At 44.9% G+C, this 18,763-nt stretch overlaps 1 protein-coding gene and 2 long non-coding RNA genes across 4 annotated transcripts; 1 reads left to right on the top strand and 2 right to left on the bottom strand.

Moving 5' to 3' along the window:
- Positions 1-73: 73 nt before the first annotated feature.
- Positions 74-16,629, bottom strand: LOC144406105 (uncharacterized). 2 transcript variants are annotated; one of them, XM_078100403.1, is made up of 5 exons: positions 16,432-16,629; positions 15,997-16,302; positions 1,093-1,219; positions 762-795; positions 74-630 (listed from the first exon to the last, which is right to left on the bottom strand). In XM_078100403.1, exons 1-5 carry the CDS (start codon positions 16,493-16,495, stop codon positions 472-474), a joined length of 690 nt encoding a protein of 229 aa, XP_077956529.1. In that variant the 5' UTR covers positions 16,496-16,629; the 3' UTR covers positions 74-471. The 2 variants fall into 2 exon arrangements, with proteins under 2 accessions (XP_077956529.1, XP_077956534.1); XM_078100408.1 differs by lacking the exons at positions 74-630; positions 762-795; positions 1,093-1,219 and adding exons at positions 14,675-15,330; positions 15,462-15,495; positions 15,783-15,903 and having other exon boundaries at positions 16,432-16,616.
- LOC120815233 (uncharacterized) lies at positions 13,043-14,388 on the bottom strand. Its single transcript, XR_013467293.1, has 5 exons — positions 14,252-14,388; positions 13,859-14,164; positions 13,645-13,765; positions 13,316-13,349; positions 13,043-13,184 (listed from the first exon to the last, which is right to left on the bottom strand). It is a non-coding gene; the product is annotated as an uncharacterized LOC120815233 (long non-coding RNA).
- LOC120824545 (uncharacterized) lies at positions 13,147-18,210 on the top strand. The gene is made up of 4 exons (XR_013467294.1): positions 13,147-13,283; positions 14,258-14,407; positions 15,246-15,429; positions 17,041-18,210. It is a non-coding gene; the product is annotated as an uncharacterized LOC120824545 (long non-coding RNA).
- Positions 18,211-18,763: the final 553 nt, after the last annotated feature.

The following is an 18,763-nucleotide window of genomic DNA, read 5'->3' as shown; positions in this document are numbered from 1 at the left end:
TTATTGTGACAATCAGAAAGGTCCCAACTCATAACAAGGTGTGTGAATGTTCAAAACATTAGTACAAGAGAAATAATGTGTTACTCCCTTTATTGCATTTCCTAATCCTTCAACCACTGCTTTACTTTCATAGAGAGTATTTAAAAACAAAGTAGTAACTTAAAAGGTTACATTTCATTACCAAATGGAAAATACAGATTTTTAAGATCCTCCTGTGTGTACTTGTTAAAATATCTCTTGACACTTGTTATTGGACACAGTCACCGACAAGCAACATTTCAGTGATAAACGTGTTTTCAGACAATGAATCTTGAATATTTTGTGCAGTGAAAGAGGACAGAGAACAGTTACACTGATCCCAGTGAAATGTCACTCAAAAGGACCTTCAGCTCATTCAACATCTACTTAAATCACATCTTATTGCAAGAAATCATGATTAAGTACAAACACAAGTCACAGTCCTCGTGCTGCTCACGGAGTCATATTTTCATAAGTGTCCTGGCAACTTTGATCAGAGTCTCCTCCGTCTACTTCCTGGTCTTTAGAGCCTCTTGAGTGGGAGATCGTCTGGTAAAGGTCAGCGGCTGGTTGCTGGAGGCTCGTATACGGGTCATCTGGGTCGTCTTCAACCTACGAGAGAAGATATTCTCACTGTGATACTGACTTGTTACCATGGAAACGTCAGCTTGTCAATAAGCGGTTGGAGGTCACATGAGGGAGTTTAAAAAGGTACAGTTGATCAAAAAGGCGACTTTACTCACAGAGCCGTGAGTCTCACGTACAGATGACCGCGACCTTTTAAATTAGAAGTCATCAGAGTTAGTGCACCACAAAACACACACACACACACACACACACATTTATTTTAGTCTCACCCAAGAAGTTTTCTTTTGCTGATCAACCCAAAGATGAGTCCAGCTACAGTGATAACAGTAAACTGCTGTGGTGCGTTTGAAGTCTCTTAAACATCTACTTTAACTTAACAAATTGTATTTAAAAGAAGTGTTTTCACCACAATGTATATTTATACAGTTAAATATGTCTAATGCTGCTAAATTATTCCCAATAGGTGTATTACAGTATTAAACCCACCTGTGACGTTTTCCCCTGTAGATCAACCCAAAGATAACTGCAGTTATACAGATGACTGTTGTTGCACCGATCAACGCGTTTAGAAGCCGCGTGTGTGACGTCACGCCGCTCTCTCTCTCTTCTTCCCCTGAAACATCGTAAAGAAAAAGCTCTTTGTCAGATACATGACGGCTATTTACTCTGTAAAAAGGTTAAAAGTATGAAATGGGTTTACCTTCCACGGTGATATTCAGATGGAGGGTAACGATCTCGCCCCCACGTGTGTCACGTCTGGACCCTGGAAGGAGACTCGGACTCAGGATCAGAGCTTCCAATCTTTCTTTATTTTAAAGGACAGATAGTAACTATGTTCCGGGACAAATCTAAGTGGGAATTCCGAAGACAGGCAGTAGGTCGGCAACGCGGGAGGCAACAGATGGTTCTGGTCCAGGGGAATAGGCAGGTTCGTGGTCAGAGGCAGGCGGAAGGTCGAGTCACAGGTTCTAAGGGGTTTAGGGGTAGATAATCAAAAAGCGGTTCAGCAGAGAAGTGTACATTCAATACCTCACAACCTGCCCGCTGCGTCGGGCTGCTTTTATAGGTATTTCTCTCTCGCAGGTGTTTAGAATTCCGGTGATTGACTCCGGAGGACGCGTTCTTTGGCTCCCCCTAGTGGCCTCCTGCCGTCACGCTGGGGTTGAGACCTCACAACGTGAACACTCACAGGTGTAGTTCCCACTGTCCACTGGTGTGAGACCAGTCAGGTGGAGAAACACGGTCTGATTCTCCATCTTAAGAGTGAACCTGGAGTCACATTCGTGCTCAAAGTCTCCTCCGTGTCGATACAGCAGACGACACTCTGCTCCAGTCCTGTTAGTTCTGATCTTACACACTATGAGCATTATGACCTCTGTTGCATTGCTGCAGATGGGAGTGACGTCAGGTCCTCTCCCGATGGTTTTAAATTCACTCACTGCAAATAAGTCAATTGAAGATTACAAAAAACAATTCTCCATTTTCACAAATTGTAAGTAAGAGATTGCTATATTTTTAAAGAAAAAACATTCTTTTGTATGATGCATTGCGTGTTTGTTCTTGTTACCTTCAGAGTTAAAGCAAACCGGGAGATACAGCAGCAGAACAAAGCACAGGTTCCATCCCGACATGCTGGTCCACCTGCAACTGAAGCTGCAACTGAAGCTGCAACTGAAGCTGCACGTGCACCGAAGGGAGGTGGACGCACCGTGAACCTCATACTCTACAATAAGAGGTGCGATAAAGGAAGTGCTGCTTCGGGAGCTTCTACCTTCACACCGACACACTGTGAGACTCTCATCAGCTGTGGAGGGCCGGACCGAACAGAGTAAAGTGTAAAGCTGCATCATTTGGGTCACAATGTCCTTAAGAAACGTGAGCTTGAGCTGTGAATAGAAGCACCACAAACTTGGCGACGAGGATGGGATGGACGCGTGATCGTGACTCTGACGGACGGACAGGAGGCCATATAGTATAGGTGATTCCTCCCTGAGGGTGAGAAGCTGCCGTCCCGACGAGACCCGGATTACCGATTCATTCCAGTTCAAGAAAAGAAACGAAGAACACGCAGTGAGAGATCAAAATTATTTTAAGACAGACAGAGTCATGACAAAATGGTTTTAGGCCTATCCCACAACGAGTGTGTTGTAGGCAGACGTGTCTGGGTCACCTGTAGTATTTTCTCGAGTTGCATATCCTGTGTCTCCTGAAAATTCACAGGCCAACTTTGGATAAATGCAGTAGACTGAGTGACCAGAGAAAGCAACGGTCAACTGACTTGCCTTAGTTATACGTGTGGTATTTCTCTGGTTGTGCGCACCTTTATAGGCACGTACACTCCTTTTGTACAGATACGGATATCTAAATGAGTAGTGTTCAGAGTAAAGGGGAGACGGGTGATAACCATGAGACTAATTTCCTGCCACCATTGTGTAAATTTATGTCAGAGCGTTATCCTGGCAGTTTGAATCAAATACAGAAATGGGTTGAATTGGGGTTTCCTTCAAAGGGGAGTTTGAGTAAGAATCAATTGGAACAGTTGGAATTGCAACTGAGGGAAAAGGAGAAGAACGATGCAGCTCAGCATGCAGGCCTGTCGAGAAGAAAGCAGAAGAAGAATGTGGTATTTAAGGCAGATTGGGAAGCTTTCAAGATGTGGAAGTATGAGTCGTAGACAAGGGAGAGACAGAGGTTGGTAGCATTTAATTCATTAAAGACCGAAGATCCTACAAAAAGTTTTGAAATGTGTACCCCTTCTAACCCCAAAACACTTTATCCTTGTTTTTATGAGTTCCTGAGGAGATTGGTGGACACGGATCTGGACTCCCCCCCTGCCGCACAAGCAGCACAAGCAAACCTTCCTCGGTTTGACAACAGCCCACCAGGAGGGAAGCCAGATTCAACCTCCAGCACCAGCCACATGACCTTTTCACCTACTGTGACCCGCTCGCAGGCTCAACAAAGGCGGGCCTTGCTCAGAGAAGGAAAAAAAACGTTGTTCGATCCTGCAGCTTCTTTTCCAGTGGAAGGGGCGCAAGGGCCGATGATGGTCTTCAGACCCTGGTCAGATACCGATGTGACCAAGGCAATGAGCCACGTCTGCAGTCCTAAGGACAATCTTGCTAAGTGGGAGATTGATCTTCAGCAATTTGTCACAAAATACCATCCTAGCATGTCAGAGCTGCGGCGTCTGATGTGCAGACTTCTGAAACATGACTGTCACAAAGTTCAGAGTGTGTTCAACACCACAAGAATGGCTGCTCGCCTGGAAGATCCTGATTGTGAGCACGGCACGGATGTGGACATTAAAAGTGCTGTAGATGCTCTCATTGTGTTGGTAAAAGAACAATTTCCTCTGAGACTGAACCTCCCCACCGTCACCTCTATGACACAAGGGCCACAAGAAACATGCAGCTCATTCCTGGGACGCCTGACGACAGCTTTTGACATCCACAGTGGCCTCAAGCGACCTGATCCAATGGGGGCACAGCCCCTGATGCCATATGAAGTCCATCTGAAAGAACATTTTATAGGCAGAATGAGACCTGAACTTAAACGGATGGTGAAAAGATCATGTGCAACCTGGAAAACGTGTGCTCTTGCAGACATCCTTCAGCACGCTGAACACGCTGAAGATGAGTTACACAAGAAAGAGGACAAACTAAAAGGTTTTGAAAAGGCTCAGTATGCGATGTTTACGTGCTTGCAGTGCCAACAATTTGCCCAAGGCCAACGTGGAAGAGGAAGAGGTTATGGAAGAGCTCGTGGCAGAGGCAGATCAGATCGGACTTACGGGAATTATGATCCAAACGTGTGTTACAACTGTGGACAGCAAGGACATTGGCGAGCAGAGTGTCCTGAGCACATGAGGATGAGACACATCACACGTCTGACTGAGGGAGGCAGAGGGAGGGGCGGACCCCAGAGACGGAGCACCCCACCACGATGAGAAAGTAACACACCCTACACACACTCATAAACGGAACAAATAGCTAACACAACCACACACACACACACACACACATCTTAGATTACAGGTCGAGTAACTAACTCATTTTTATATTTAGAAATTCCCATAATTGACATTGATGATTTCTTGCCATCCGGTAACGCTTGTAGTTGACTCAAGAGCATTTGGCATTGTGTTTGAGCTCAACATCAGATGGCATTTACAAACAAAAAAGAAAAAAAAAAGACTAAATTGCAATTATTTTAGATGTTCAACTACAGTCCAAAAACCCTCCTGTATGTATATGGATGAAAACTACTAGCATACCTTGATGCATAAATTACTCATGACCGTGTACAAATTGCGCGTACACACACAGTAGAATATTACATGCATGAACATTACATTGCACATCCCATGTAAGCACAGGGCGAGATAGAAGGTATGTGGACGTATGGCATGACCAAAAGTTGGAGAAAGAGAGATTGTGGTTGAAGTATGTGTATTGGTCAGAGGAGGCTGCTGCGGTGTCTGTATCTCTCTCTCCTTCCCAAAGGGAAAAAAAGGTGTTTCTTGATTCTACTCTATGTTTCATTGGCTAAACCATCTCACTGGGATACAGGATCTTGGTCCATGGTTGCAACAGCGTCTCGGCCTAAAGTTCAGACCGGGTGCAGAAGATCCTCATGAAGAGTATAGCGCTAGTGGTAATGTAGATCGCACTACGTTGATCACACGAGTAAGTGTACACAGAACAGTAGAGCTCGTTGAGGAATACACATAACACGCAGACTTGTATAGCCTCCCAAACAAGAATACATAAGTTGGTTTGTTTGTTTTTTTTCCTTTATTGGGCGCGGCTATAAATGGACAGGATGTCCAGTGGGTTACCACAGAAGGCAGGTGTATTCCACAGAAGCGCTTCGGAACATCTACATAATTTAAAAACTCCCTGCAGGGTCGGCCCATCTAAATTATGTGGCTGATATGATGATTTGCAGCCCATCAAAGGAGGCTTGTAAAATTGACAAAATTTCGCTACTTAAACATTTGGCAGAGAACGGACATAAGGCTAGCCTACGAAAAAGTTTAAATTTGCTCTAGAACAAGTGACTTATCTGGGACATGTGATCACAGCTGAGGGCAAAATCCCTCTCTCCCAAACGTATTGGGGCAATTCAATTGGTACCAAAAACAAAAAAAAACGAATGATGGGTTATTTGGGGATGATTTCATACTGTAGAAAGTGGATCCCAAATTATTCGGAAAGAGAGGCACCTCTCTCGTTCATGGTCCATGATAAAGGCCTCAGCGCGCATGACAAACTGACTTGGACTACTGAAGCTGAAAAGGCTTGTTAGGACTTAAAGACTTCCTTATCACAGGCCCCGACTCTGGGCCTACCGAGACCCGACTTACCGTAGACTCAGTTCATAGACCAGAAGGACTGTTACATGACATCAGTTTGTGTCATCTTCATCGAGGGGAACTTAGGCCTGTTGCCTACTTCTCCTCAAAACTTGACCCTGTTGCTTCGGGTCTTCCTCTCTGTTTGTGAGCAGTGGCAGCAGCCGAGAGAGATTTTAGCATCATGTGACATTATGGGCTACTGTGATGTGACACTTCTGTCTTGCAGCAGACATGCATACCAAGGCCTGATCTGTTGGACACAGCTCTTCCCAATGCAGATCTTAAGCTGTTTGTGGACGGCTCTGCTTCTCGCTCACCCGAAACAGGCGGCAGCCAGGAAACAGGGGAGCGGATGCAGCGGCAAAGAAGGCAGCCTCACAGGGCTTCCTTTTCCCCTTCACTCAAATGCTTTCCACACCGACCGATCCTAGTCCTTATGCCGATCTTCCCACACTTCAGTCTCTTTCCGGTGCACAGGAGCATTCCCTGTGGAAACGATCTGGTGCCATTCTTGAGGGCGGAATCTGGACAGGGCCGGACAGTGGGCCTTGCTTGCCACATGCTCTCTTCCACATTTATGCTAAGTTGTCTCATGGAAGAGATCACGTGGGCAAAGGGGGAATGTGCACTGCTATAAATGAGCATGCTGATTGTTACGTTCCCCAGTTTTCTGTGTTTGGTGGCTTTGTTTTGTGCCTTGACAGGTGATTGATTCCAGGAGCAGCAGTCCCCAGACTGGAGATCTGGCCCCACCCACTCGTCAGTGGCTGCACCTGGATTCCTTCCCTCGCAACACATAAAGTGGTGCCATTTTGTTATGAAGCTCTCGCTCGTTGGGTGTGGGTTGTAGAGCAGAGAGTGACTTGGAGTCTCTGTTAAATCTTGTTCTGTGTGCTTGTGAAAGCGCTCTTCTCATATTGTGTTTAATCCTGTTTTTTTTGTCTTTTCTTCCCAGGGAAAAGGGGAAGCACCTTGGGAGTGCGTAGGCAAGCTGCCCATGGGTCTACACCACCCGTAGTCATCCTCCTGTCTAGAAACACTAGGCAAGACCTGGGCGGACCACCCCCTGTATTTGGTTAGTGAGCCTTGCTAGTGCTCAAGCTAGGTTAGGGGGGGGTGTTTCAGGTCAGATAGGCAAGAGGGACTATTTTGTTTTGTTCATTGTTTTGGTTCCGCCCAGCCCCTTTTCCCAAGCAACCGGTATATATATATATATATATATATATATTAATAAACATTCCTTTTTACGGGCTATATGTGTTCTGGTCGTCCGTGTACCTACACGCACCACACCTCTTTCCCCCACTACCACATTGAGATGACGAGCGGCGGGTCGTTGCGTTCCCTCCTCCACGAGGCGTGCGTAACAAAGTGGGGGCTCGTCCGGGATCCAACTTGCTTGGTTCCCATCTGGCCCTGCTGCTCTGAGCTCTGTGGTTGGTGGTTAGGGTGTAGTAGTGGGGGTTGTGAATGGGATGACCTTTAGTTTTGTTGTGTGTTCGGTAATAGTGTACATGATGGCTACTTCAGCCATCTCCAGCTTTGTTGATGTCCCCTCAGTCGCCGCAGCGATCCCCCGTTCCCGCTGGGCCGCCGCAGCGATCCCCCGTTCCCGCTGGGCCGCCGCAGCGATCCCCCGTTCCCGCTGGGCCGCCGCAGCGATCCCCCGTTCCCGCTGGGCCGCCGCAGCGATCCCCCCGTTCCCGCTGGGCCGCCGCAGCGTTCCCCCCGTTCCCGCTGGGCCGCCGCAGCGTTCCCCCCGTTCCCGCTGGGCCGCCGCAGCGTTCCCCCCGTTCCCGCTGGGCCGCCGCAGCGTTCCCCCCGTTCCCGCTGGGCCGCCGCAGCGTTCCCCCCGTTCCCGCTGGGCCGCCGCAGCGTTCCCCCCGTTCCCGCTGGGCCGCCGCAGCGATCCCCCCGTTCCCGCTGGGCCGCCGCAGCGATCCCCCCGTTTCCGCTGGGCCGCCGCAGCGATCCCCCCGTTTCCGCTGGGCCGCCGCAGCGATCCTCCCGTTCCCGCTGGGCCGCCGCAGCGATCTCCCGTTCCCGCTGGGCCGCCGCAGCGATCTCCCGTTCCCGCTGGGCCGCCGCAGCGATCCCCCCGTTCCCGCTGGGCCGCCGCAGCGATCCCCCCGTTCCCGCTGGGCCGCCGCAGCGATCTCCCGTTCCGAGGCTCTCAGTCCCAGCCCCGACTCGGCCAGTCCCCGCTCCGAGACTCTCAGTCCCTGCCCCGAAGCCCCCAGCTATCGCGTGTTTAAGTACTGGGTTACGTTTGGTTGTTTTGTCGCAAACTGGAGGTTTGCTGTTTTTGGGGTGGGCGTGTTACGTTCCCCAGTTTCTGTGTTTGGTGGCTTTGTTTTGGGCCTTGACAGGTGATTGATTCCAGGAGCAGCAGTCCCCAGACTGGAGATCTGACCCCACCCACACCCAGTGGCTGCACCTGGATTCCTTCCCTCGCAACACATAAAGTGGTGCCATTTTGTTAGGAAGCTCTCGCTCGTTGGGTGTGGGTGGTAGAGCAGAGAGTGACTTGGAGTCTCTGTTAAATCGTGTTCTGTGTGCTTGTGAAAGCGCTCTTCTCATTTTTGTGTTTAATCCTGTTTTTTTTGTCTTTTGTTCCCAGGGAAAAGGGGAAGCACCTTGGGAGTGCGTAGGCAAGCTGCCCATGGGTCTACACCACCCGTAGTCATCCTCCTGTCTAGAAACACTAGGCAAGACCTGGGCGGACCACCCCCTGTATTTGGTTAGTGAGCCTTGCTAGTGCTCAAGCTAGGTTAGGGGGGGTGTTTCAGGTCAGATAGGCAAGAGGGACTATTTTGTTTTGTTCATTGTTTTGGTTCCGCCCAGCCCCTTTTCCCAAGCAACCCGTGTATATATATCTATATATATATATATAGATATATATATATTAATAAAACATTCCTTTTTACGGGTTATATGTGTTCTGGTCGTCCGTGTACCTACACGCACCACACTTCTTTCCCCCATACCACATTGAGATGACGAGCGGCGGGTCGTTGCGTTCCCTCATCCACGAGGCGTGCGTAACAAGGTGCATGTTGTGAGAGTCTCAAGAACTTGTATGTGACCTGACCTAGTCTACGATGAAATCCATATGTGGCTTGGGCAGACCATATCATGTTCTTCTATTTGTTGGAATGCATTAACGATGCATTCCAAGTATTGTTCTTCGAATCTTTATTTCTTCATCTTCAACTTCTTCTATTTCTTCCGCGCCACCTTTCAACTCCTTCACACTTTCAGCTATTAAAATCCTTCAAATATTAAAATGTTCAGCTCCTTTCTGGCTTGAGGGCTATGACTTTTCAGCTTTCCACCTCTTATGCTTGAATTTATATAAATCAATAATCATTAATATTTTAACATGGTTTTCAAATGGAGTTTGCTTTCAAATCCTCTTCAACTTCTTCAACTTTCAGATTTTTCAGCTTCGCGAATCTTTCAGCTACAGACACCATTTCAACTCTCAAATGTTCACACAAGTCTCAACTATTTTATGAAAAAAACTGCTTCTTGATATCTATTGTACTTTTTTCATAATCACTGATTATGTTTCACTAGTTTTTCGCTCCGTTTCTGACTTTTACATGAGTGTGTATTGCGTCTGCTAGAGGCGGGGCCTCGCAGGCTAGAGTGTGGGGCATCGCAGAAATCTGGTTTAAAAAGTATGGAACTTCTGTCCTTGCAGCCAAAGTATACACTCTAGAGGCTTCATTTCTTCAGATTAATGAGGGTATGGTTGTGCTGATTGGATTAATGTGTTCATGGAATCCCAGAGTTTTTTAGTTTTGGCGCAAGGAGTGTTTGAGTGACACAACCTCTGCCAAAAGCCCCATAGGCTCCAATACAAATCTGCCGACATATTTCTCACAAAAATCCACAAGGTACACGTTCTGTCAACGGCCATAGGAGCCGTATTCATTACCGGACAGACATAAAAACACATCCACGCGTTCGGTAGAGTCTTGGGTCTCATACAAACGCCGTATTTTTTAGATAGCTGTTATAGTTTTGCGCTGGTTCTCATTTGTTTGAGGTGTGGATTCTGTGTAACTCGCTGTCCTGTGTCTGCACTTTTGCAGCCGCACAGGTGCGCCGTTGTCGTGGTTACGAGCACTCACACGCTGCAGGATCTGTCTGTGGCTCACAGCTGCTCCTTGTGACCTGATTAGTGGAGTCACATGACGCAGCTATGCTTTCTGTCAACAGACCAATATGATAAAGACACTCGCCCCCCCTCCCCCCTCCACCCTGACCTCTACTTACTGTTAATCACTGTCAGTCAGTCAGTCAGTCTAATTCTCCTCCCCTCTCCCTCTCTTCCTCACCACCATTCCCTTCCTCACCCTCTCACCCTCCCTCCCTCTATCTACACCCCCCCACCCCACCCAATCCAATAGGTGCGCCGTTGCCGTGGTTACTCGTAAACACGCTGCAGTATCTCTGTGTGTGACTCACAGCTGCTCCAATGACGTGATTAGTGGAGTCACATGACGCAGCTATGCTTTCTGTCAACAGACCAATATGATAAAGACACTAGCCCCCCCTCCCCCCTCCACCCTGACCTCTACTTACTGTTAATCACTCTCAGTCAGTCAGTCAGTCTAATTCTCCTCCCCTCTCCCTCTCTTCCTCACCACCATTCCCTTCCTCACCCTCTCACCCTCCCTCCCTCTATCTACACCCCCCCACCCCACCCAATGCAATAGGTGCGCCGTTGCCGTGGTTACTCGTAAACACGCTGCAGTATCTCTGTGTGTGACTCACAGCTGCTCCAATGACGTGATTAGTGGAGTCACATGACGCAGCTATGCTTTCTGTCAACAGACCAATATGATAAAGACACTCGCCCCCCCTCCCCCCTCCACCCTGACCTCTTCTCACTGTTAATCACTCAGTCAGTCAGTATGTCTGTCTATTTCTCCTCCTCTCTCTCTCCCTCTATCTCTTCCTCACCACCCCTCCCTTCCTCACCCTCTCACCCTCCCTCCCTCTATCTACACCCCCCCAACCCACCCAATCCAATCATTTCAAAATAAAAGCCACATGGAGGGAATTTTTACTGTAATGTTTGTGATGAGGCCTATTAATTAAAAACTTCTTAGTTTGAATAACAAACATTCTGTCTCCCACTACGAATATTACTCGTACTTCTAGTACTACAACTGATACTTCTACTACCATACTACTAGTATTTCTACTGCTATTAATACTACAACTACTACTAATGTTATTACAAATACGACTATGGCTAATAGTATTACAGCTGTTTCTACTGCTATTGATACTAAACCTACTATTACTGCTAGTACTACTAATACCACAATTATAACTAATACTACTACTAATATTACTACAAACAATTTTAAACAAATTTAAGCTCCTGCAACTTCTGTTTTTAGAAAATCTATTGAAATTCAGCTTCCCCACTTCCTGTATTTTCAGCAGTTCTTTAAAATAATTTCAGCTATTCTTATGCCTCTATCAACAGCAATTTTTCACTATTCATTTCTGTATTTTTTTGCAATATTTCAAATTTATTTCAGCTGTTTTCATTTCTGCTTTTTCAGCAAATCTATTGAAATTCCTTTCAGCTTCTCCCATTTCTGTATTTTCAGCAATTTCAAATTCATTTCAGCTTTTCTAATATCTATAATTTCAGCAAATGTATTCAAATTCCCTTCAACTTTCTGTATTTTCAGCTATTTTAAAAAGTTCATTTCAGCTTTCAGCTTTTTGCATTCCAACGCATTTTCAGCAGGAAATGCATTTTCTAGTTACCTTTCTCCTGTGTTTTCCTGTCTGTCAAAATGATCAACTTGGTCCCACTAAGAGGGTCGTGGAGGTTCCCGAAACAACATCTGGTTAGCATTCCTCGAACCTTCAGAGATGTATAAAAGCTCCTCGTCCCCCATAGAAACTTTGTCAGATCTTCCTGCTCCTTTTGGGGGAAGGAACTTTCTGTCCCTTTTCAGCTGAATTGTAGTCATTTGACTTCTGTCTGTGCTTACGGCTTGTGCTGATGATCTCTGTATTCTTTATAATTTTTCTATATTCTAGTTAGTAATAAATACTTAATCACAAAGCAAGCTCAAGATACTTTTGATTTCTCACATGGGCTAAATCCACAAATTTCCACCACAGTTACCTTCAGAGTTAAAGCAAACCGGGAGGTACAGCAGCAGAACAAAGCACAGTTTCCATCCCGACATGCTGGTCCACCTGCAACTGAAGCTGCACGTGCACTGAAGGGAGGTGGACGCACCGTGAACCTCATACTCTACAATAAGAGGTGTGAAAAAGGAAGTGCTGCTTCGGGAGCTTCTACTTTCACACCGACACACTGTGAGACTCTCATCAGCTGTGGAGGGCCGGACCGAACAGAGTTAAAGTGTAAAGCTGCATCATTTGGGTCACAATGTCCTTAAGAAACCTGAAACTATGAAAATGACAAACATTGATAATAATCATGGCTAAAAGAATGTCATGCTGTCGGTCCAGCAGCTCCCCCTGTGTTTGTTTGCTTTGCCCGTGTTTTCCCCTGTCTCTGCAAGGAGGCGTGGTCTCCCCCTGTTCACCCCCGAAGGGTGTGGCTGGAACAGCTGACAGCAATCATAATGTTCAAAACATTAGTACAAGAGAAATAATGTGTTACTCCCTTTATTGCATTTCATAATCCTTCAACCACTGCTTCACTTTCATACCGAGTATTTAAAAACAAAGTAGTAACTTAAAAGGTTACATTTCATTACCAAATGGAAAATACAGATTTTTAAGATCCTCCTGTGTGTACTTGTTAAAATATCTCTTGACACTTGTTATTGGACACAGTCACCGACAAGCAACATTTCAGTGATAAACGTGTTTTCAGACAATGAATCTTGAATATTTTGTGCAGTGAAAGAGGACAGAGAACAGTTACACTGATCCCAGTGAAATGTCACTCAAAAGGACCTTCAGCTCATTCAACATCTACTTAAATCACATCTTATTGCAAGAAATCATGATTAGGTACAAACACAAGTCACAGTCCTCGTGCTGCTTACGGAGTCATATTTTCATAAGTGTCCTGGCAACTTTGATCAGAGTCTCCTCCGTCTACTTCCTGGTCTTTAGAGCCTCTTGAGTGGGAGATCGTCTGGTAAAGGTCAGCGGCTGGTTGCTGGAGGCTCGTATACGGGTCATCTGGGTCGTCTTCAACCTACGAGAGAAGATATTCTCACTGTGATACTGACTTGTTACCATGGAAACGTCAGCTTGTCAATAAGCGGTTGGAGGTCACATGAGGGAGTTTAAAAAGGTACAGTTGATCAAAAAGGCGACTTTACTCACAGAGTCGTGAGTCTCACGTACAGATGACCGCGACCTTTTAAATTAGAAGGCATCAGAGTTAGTGCACCACAAAACACACACACACACACACACACATTTATTTTAGTCTCACCCAAGAAGTTTTCTTTTGCTGATCAACCCAAAGATGAGTCCAGCTACAGTGATAACAGTAAACTGCTGTGGTGCCTTTGAAGTCTCTTAAACATCTACTTTAACTTAACAAATTGTATTTAAAAGAAGTGTTTTTACCACAACGTATATTTATACAGTTAAAAATGTCTAATGCTGCTAAATTATTCCCAATAGGTGTATTACAGTATTAAACCCACCTGTGACGTTTTCCCCTGTAGATCAACCCAAAGATAACTGCAGTTATACAGATGACTGTTGTTGCACCGATCAACGCGTTTAGAAGCCGCGTGTGTGACGTCACGCCGCTCTCTCTCTCTTCTTCCCCCGAAACAGCGTAAAGAAAAAGCTCTTTGTCAGATACATGACGGCTATTTACTCTGTAAAAAGGTAAAACGTATGAAATGGGTTTACCTTCCACGGTGATATTCAGATGGAGGGTAACGATCTCGCCCCCACGTGAACACTCACAGGTGTAGTTCCCACTGTCCACTGGTGTGAGACCAGTCAGGTGGAGAAACACGGTCTGATTCTCCATCTTAAGAGTGAACCTGGAGTCACATTCGTTCTCAAAGTCTCCTCCGTATCGATACAGCAGACGACACTCTGCTCCAGTCCTGTTAGTTCTGATCTTACACACTATGAGCGTTATGACCTCTGTTGCATTGCTGCAGATGGGAGTGACGTCAGGTCCTCTCCCGATGGTTTTAAATTCACTCACTGCAAACAATAGTAAGTTAAAGATTGCTATATTTTTAAAGAAAAAACACTTGATTGTATGATGCATTGCATGTTTGTTGTTGTTACCTTCAGAGTTAAAGCAAACCGGGAGGTACAGCAGCAGAACAAAGCACAGTTTCCATCCCGACATGCTGGTCCACCTGCAACTGAAGCTGCAACTGAAGCTGCACGTGCACTGAAGGGAGGTGGACGCACCGTGAACCTCATACTCTACAATAAGAGGTGTGAAAAAGGAAGTGCTGCTTCGGGAGCTTCTACTTTCACACCGACACACTGTGAGACTCTCATCAGCTGTGGAGGGCCGGACCGAACAGAGTAAAGTGTAAAGCTGCATCATTTGTGTCACAATGTACTTAAGAAACGTGAGCTTGAGCTGTGAATAGAAGCTCGTGGTGTTTAGATTAGTTCATGTGACGGGAAGGTTGAAACTTTTAGGGATATTCACCCCTCAATTAGCATTAATCAACATGATTAAAAGAAACTAAATTCTTCTCTTTGTACAATATTAAGGACTTTTATTGTGACAATCAGAAAGGTCCCAACTCATAACAAGGTGTGTGAATGTTCAAAACATTAGTACAAGAGAAATAATGTGTTACTCCCTTTATTGCATTTCATAATCTTTCAACCACTGCTTTACTTTCATACAGAGTATTTAAAAACAAAGTAGTAACTTAAAAGGTTACATTTCATTACCAAATGGAAAATACAGATTTTTAAGATCCTCCTGTGTGTACTTGTTAAAATATCTCTTGACACGTGTTATTGGACACAGTCACCGACAAGCAACATTTCAGTGATGAACGTGTTTTCAGACAATGAATCTTGAATATTTTGTGCAGTGAAAGAGGACAGAGAACAGTTACACTGATCCCAGTGAAATGTCACTCAAAAGGACCTTCAGCTCATTCAACATCTACTTATATCACATCTTATTGCAAGAAATCATGATTAAGTACAAACACAAGTCACAGTCCTCGTGCTGCTTACGGAGTCATATTTTCATAAGTGTCCTGGCAACTTTGATCAGAGTCTCCTCCGTCTACTTCCTGGTCTTTAGAGCCTCTTGAGTGGGAGATCGTCTGGTAAAGGTCAGCGGCTGGTTGCTGGAGGCTCGTATACGGGTCATCTGGGTCGTCTTCAACCTACGAGAGAAGATATTCTCACTGTGATACTGACTTGTTACCATGGAAACGTCAGCTTGTCAATAAGCGGTTGGAGGTTACATGAGGGAGTTTAAAAAGGTAAAGATGATTAAAAAGGCGACTTTACTCACAGAGTCGTGAGTCTCACGTACAGATGACCGCGACCTTTTAAATTAGAAGTCATCAGAGTTAGTGCACCACAAAACACACACACACACATTTATTTTAGTCTCACCCAAGAAGTTTTCTTTTGCTGATCAACCCAAAGATGAGTCCAGCTACAGTGATAACAGTAAACTGCTGTGGTGCCTTTGAAGTCTCTTAAACATCTACTTTAACTTAACAAATTGTGTTTAAAAGAAGTGTTTTCACCACAACGTATATTTATACAGTTAAATATGTCTAATGTTGCTAAATTATTCCCAATAGGTGTATTACAGTATTAAACTCACCTGTGACGTTTTCCCCTGTAGATCAACCCAAAGATAACTGCAGTTATACAGATGACTGTTGTTGCACCGATCAGCACGTTTAGAAGCCGCGTGTGTGACGTCACGCCGCTCTCTCTCTCTTCTTCCCCCGAAACATCGTAAAGAAAAAGCTCTTTGTCAGATACATGACGGCTATTTACTCTGTAAAAAGGTAAAACGTATGAAATGGGTTTACCTTCCACGGTGATATTCAGATGGAGGGTAACGGTCTCGCCCACATGTGAACACTCACAGGTGTAGTTCCCACTGTCCACTGGTGTGAGACCAGTCAGGTGGAGAAACACGGTCTGATTCTCCATCTTAAGAGTGAACCTGGAGTCACATTCGTGCTCAAAGTCTCCTCCGTGTCGATACAGCAGACGACACTCTGCTCCAGTCCTGTTAGTTCTGATCTTACACACTATGAGCGTTATGTTCTCTGTTGCATTGCTGCAGATGGGAGTGACGTCAGGTCCTCTCCCGATGGTTTTAAATTCACTCACTGCAAACAAGTCAATTGAAGATTACAAAAACAAATTTTCCTTTTTCACAAATTGTGAGTTAAAGATTGCTATATTTTTAAAGAAAAAACACTTGATTGTATGATGCATTGTGTGTTTGTTCTTGTTACCTTCAGAGTTAAAGCAAACCGGGAGGTACAGCAGCAGAACAAAGCACAGTTTCCATCCCGACATGCTGGTCCACCTGCAACTGAAGCTGCAACTGAAGCTGCAACTGAAGCTGCAACTGAAGCTGCACGTGCACTGAAGGAAGGTGGACGCACCGTGAACCTCATACTCTACAATAAGAGGTGCGAAAAAGGAAGTGCTGCTTCGGGAGCTTCTACTTTCACACCGACACACTGTGAGACTCTCATCAGCTGTGGAGGGCCGGTATGAGAGTATGAGAGAATGAAATGTGATTCAAAAGGACCTTCAGCTCATTCAACATCTACTTAAATCACATCTTATTGCAAGAAATCATGATTAAGTACAAACACAAGTCACAGTCCTCGTGCTGCTTACGGAGTCATATTTTCATAAGTGTCCTGGCAACTTTGATCAGAGTCTCCTCCTTCTACTTCCTGGTCTTTAGAGCCTCTTGAGTGGCAGATAACCGCGATACTGCGCACCTTGACCTTTTAAATTAGAAGGCATCAGAGTTAGTGCACCATAAAACACACCCACAAAGATACAAACACACACATTCATATTAGTCTCACCCAAGTTTTCTTTTGCAGATCAAGCCAAAGATGAGTCCAGCTACAGTGATGGTTACACCGAATGAAGCACTTAGGATTGCCATGAAAGTAACACTGAAGATGAATCGCTCCACTAAAATGTCTGTAAATACAAGAAATGTTTGATGAATGACGTTGGTATTTACTCACTTTGTAGAGAAATATTATAATTTTGATATTTTGTAAGATTATATTGTCGCTAATTAAAAACACTGCTACTACTCACTAAAACACAACTTCTATGATCACAGATGTTAAATAAACTCTACTCTCTGGTCTCTGCGACACACTTCTAGTGACGTTTCCTTTTACCTCAATAACAATGTGGTATTCTCTGATAAGCAGAACTGAATCACTCAAATTAAAGGTCATTTCAGGACCTTCAGCGTCCAAACACAAGCACAACGCCAGCAGAAGAACGCAACACAACTGCGTCGGCTGGTCCATGATGGTAGAGAGCTGTCAGAAGAGCTGCAGTCTGTAAGCGACGCTTACGAAGTGCAAACAATGGCCGCAGACCACAGAACACGTCTCTCCAGCCAGTGGGCCGCTGGTGCAGAGAGGTAGGAAGGAAGTGGAATGAGCAATGAGGAGCTTTACTGACATGAGGCTACATTTGGTTCAACTTTTATGTATCTGCACAATGTGACAAAGGCCTCTTTGGCCAAACAGATGCATTGAATTACTGTGAAAGTCTCACTCACCGTGGACAGAGACGTTGATGAGATGACTGACAATTCCTCCCGCTTCACACTGATACAAACCAGAGTCGTTTATGCCGACGTTTTGGAAGATCAAAAATGACATCCCAACCAAATCTCCTAGACGTTTCCACTCTGTTTTAATGTGAGCGCTGCTGCTGATGTTGATGCGGACATTATTCTCTTGTTTCTTCCAGGAGACTGAAGGCGTTGAATCACTGCAGAATTCAACTGTGCAGTTTATCCGAAGGTCTTCTCCCAGGAAAGTTTCAAAAACCATGTTAAGGTTGACTTTAACTTCCATTTCACAACTTGTATCTTCATCTGCAAAATGAAAGCAAATAAAAACAGCAAAGGTTCATTCATCCTTATTCTACAGTTTAATGTAGCAATGTAACAATTAGGGCTTTTGGATAATTGAATGTTACAATTTATCAATTTATCCGCATACACAATTATATTGTTTAATTTGAAAAAATGAAAAGGACAAACACATAATCCCTCAAATTTCTCCCTAAATCTGTTCATTTTGAACTAAAGATTTGAAGATTTGAATAAAAAGATGAAATACTGAGTGTATTAGCGTCACAGCTGGAGCTTTACCATCTCACATTAATGCTTATTTCAGGCAAGAGAAAATCATTCAAGACTGTAAATTAAAAATAAAACTTGTTGATGCTTCTTTAAGGAATCTGAATGTGAAGCTTTTTAGGACTTTTCAAGCGAATGTTTATGCAGTAAAACAAATGAAACACACGGAAATTGACATTTAACTTTGTAATAAATGAACTGAAAGTGACCCCCACCTGATGCACAACGTCCCAAAGGGAACTTTAACCTTTGAATTAAAAAGGCAACTTTACTGCCGTAAAACTGGCAATATTAAACATGGGAGTCCTGCAGAGGAATGATACGCGACATACACAATTACTGAGGATAAAATAATAACTTACTGTCAGCTTTTAAGTCGAGAAGCATCCCTGCCAAGACGAAGGCATGCAGTACGGTCCAGCCGTGGTTGG

The sequence above is a fragment of the Gasterosteus aculeatus genome, chromosome 1 (genome assembly GCF_964276395.1).
Source record: "Gasterosteus aculeatus chromosome 1, fGasAcu3.hap1.1, whole genome shotgun sequence".
In the NCBI taxonomy this organism is placed as follows: Eukaryota; Metazoa; Chordata; class Actinopteri; order Perciformes; family Gasterosteidae; genus Gasterosteus; species Gasterosteus aculeatus.
Note: the sequence above shows the minus strand (reverse complement) of the source record. Positions and strands in the feature narration are given on the sequence as shown.

Excerpts from the sequence above, each read along its gene's own strand:
- LOC144406105 (XM_078100403.1), bottom strand. The coding sequence starts at position 16,495 with ATGTCGGGATGGAAACTGTGCTTTGTTCTGCTGCTGTACCTCCCGGTT. Across the intron at positions 16,303-16,431 it reads GGTTTGCTTTAACTCTGAAG|TGAGTGAATTTAAAACCATC; the intron begins GTAACAAGAACA and ends ACTTGTTTGCAG. Across the intron at positions 796-1,092 it reads TACAGGGGAAAACGTCACAG|GTCGCGGTCATCTGTACGTG; the intron begins GTGGGTTTAATA and ends CTAATTTAAAAG.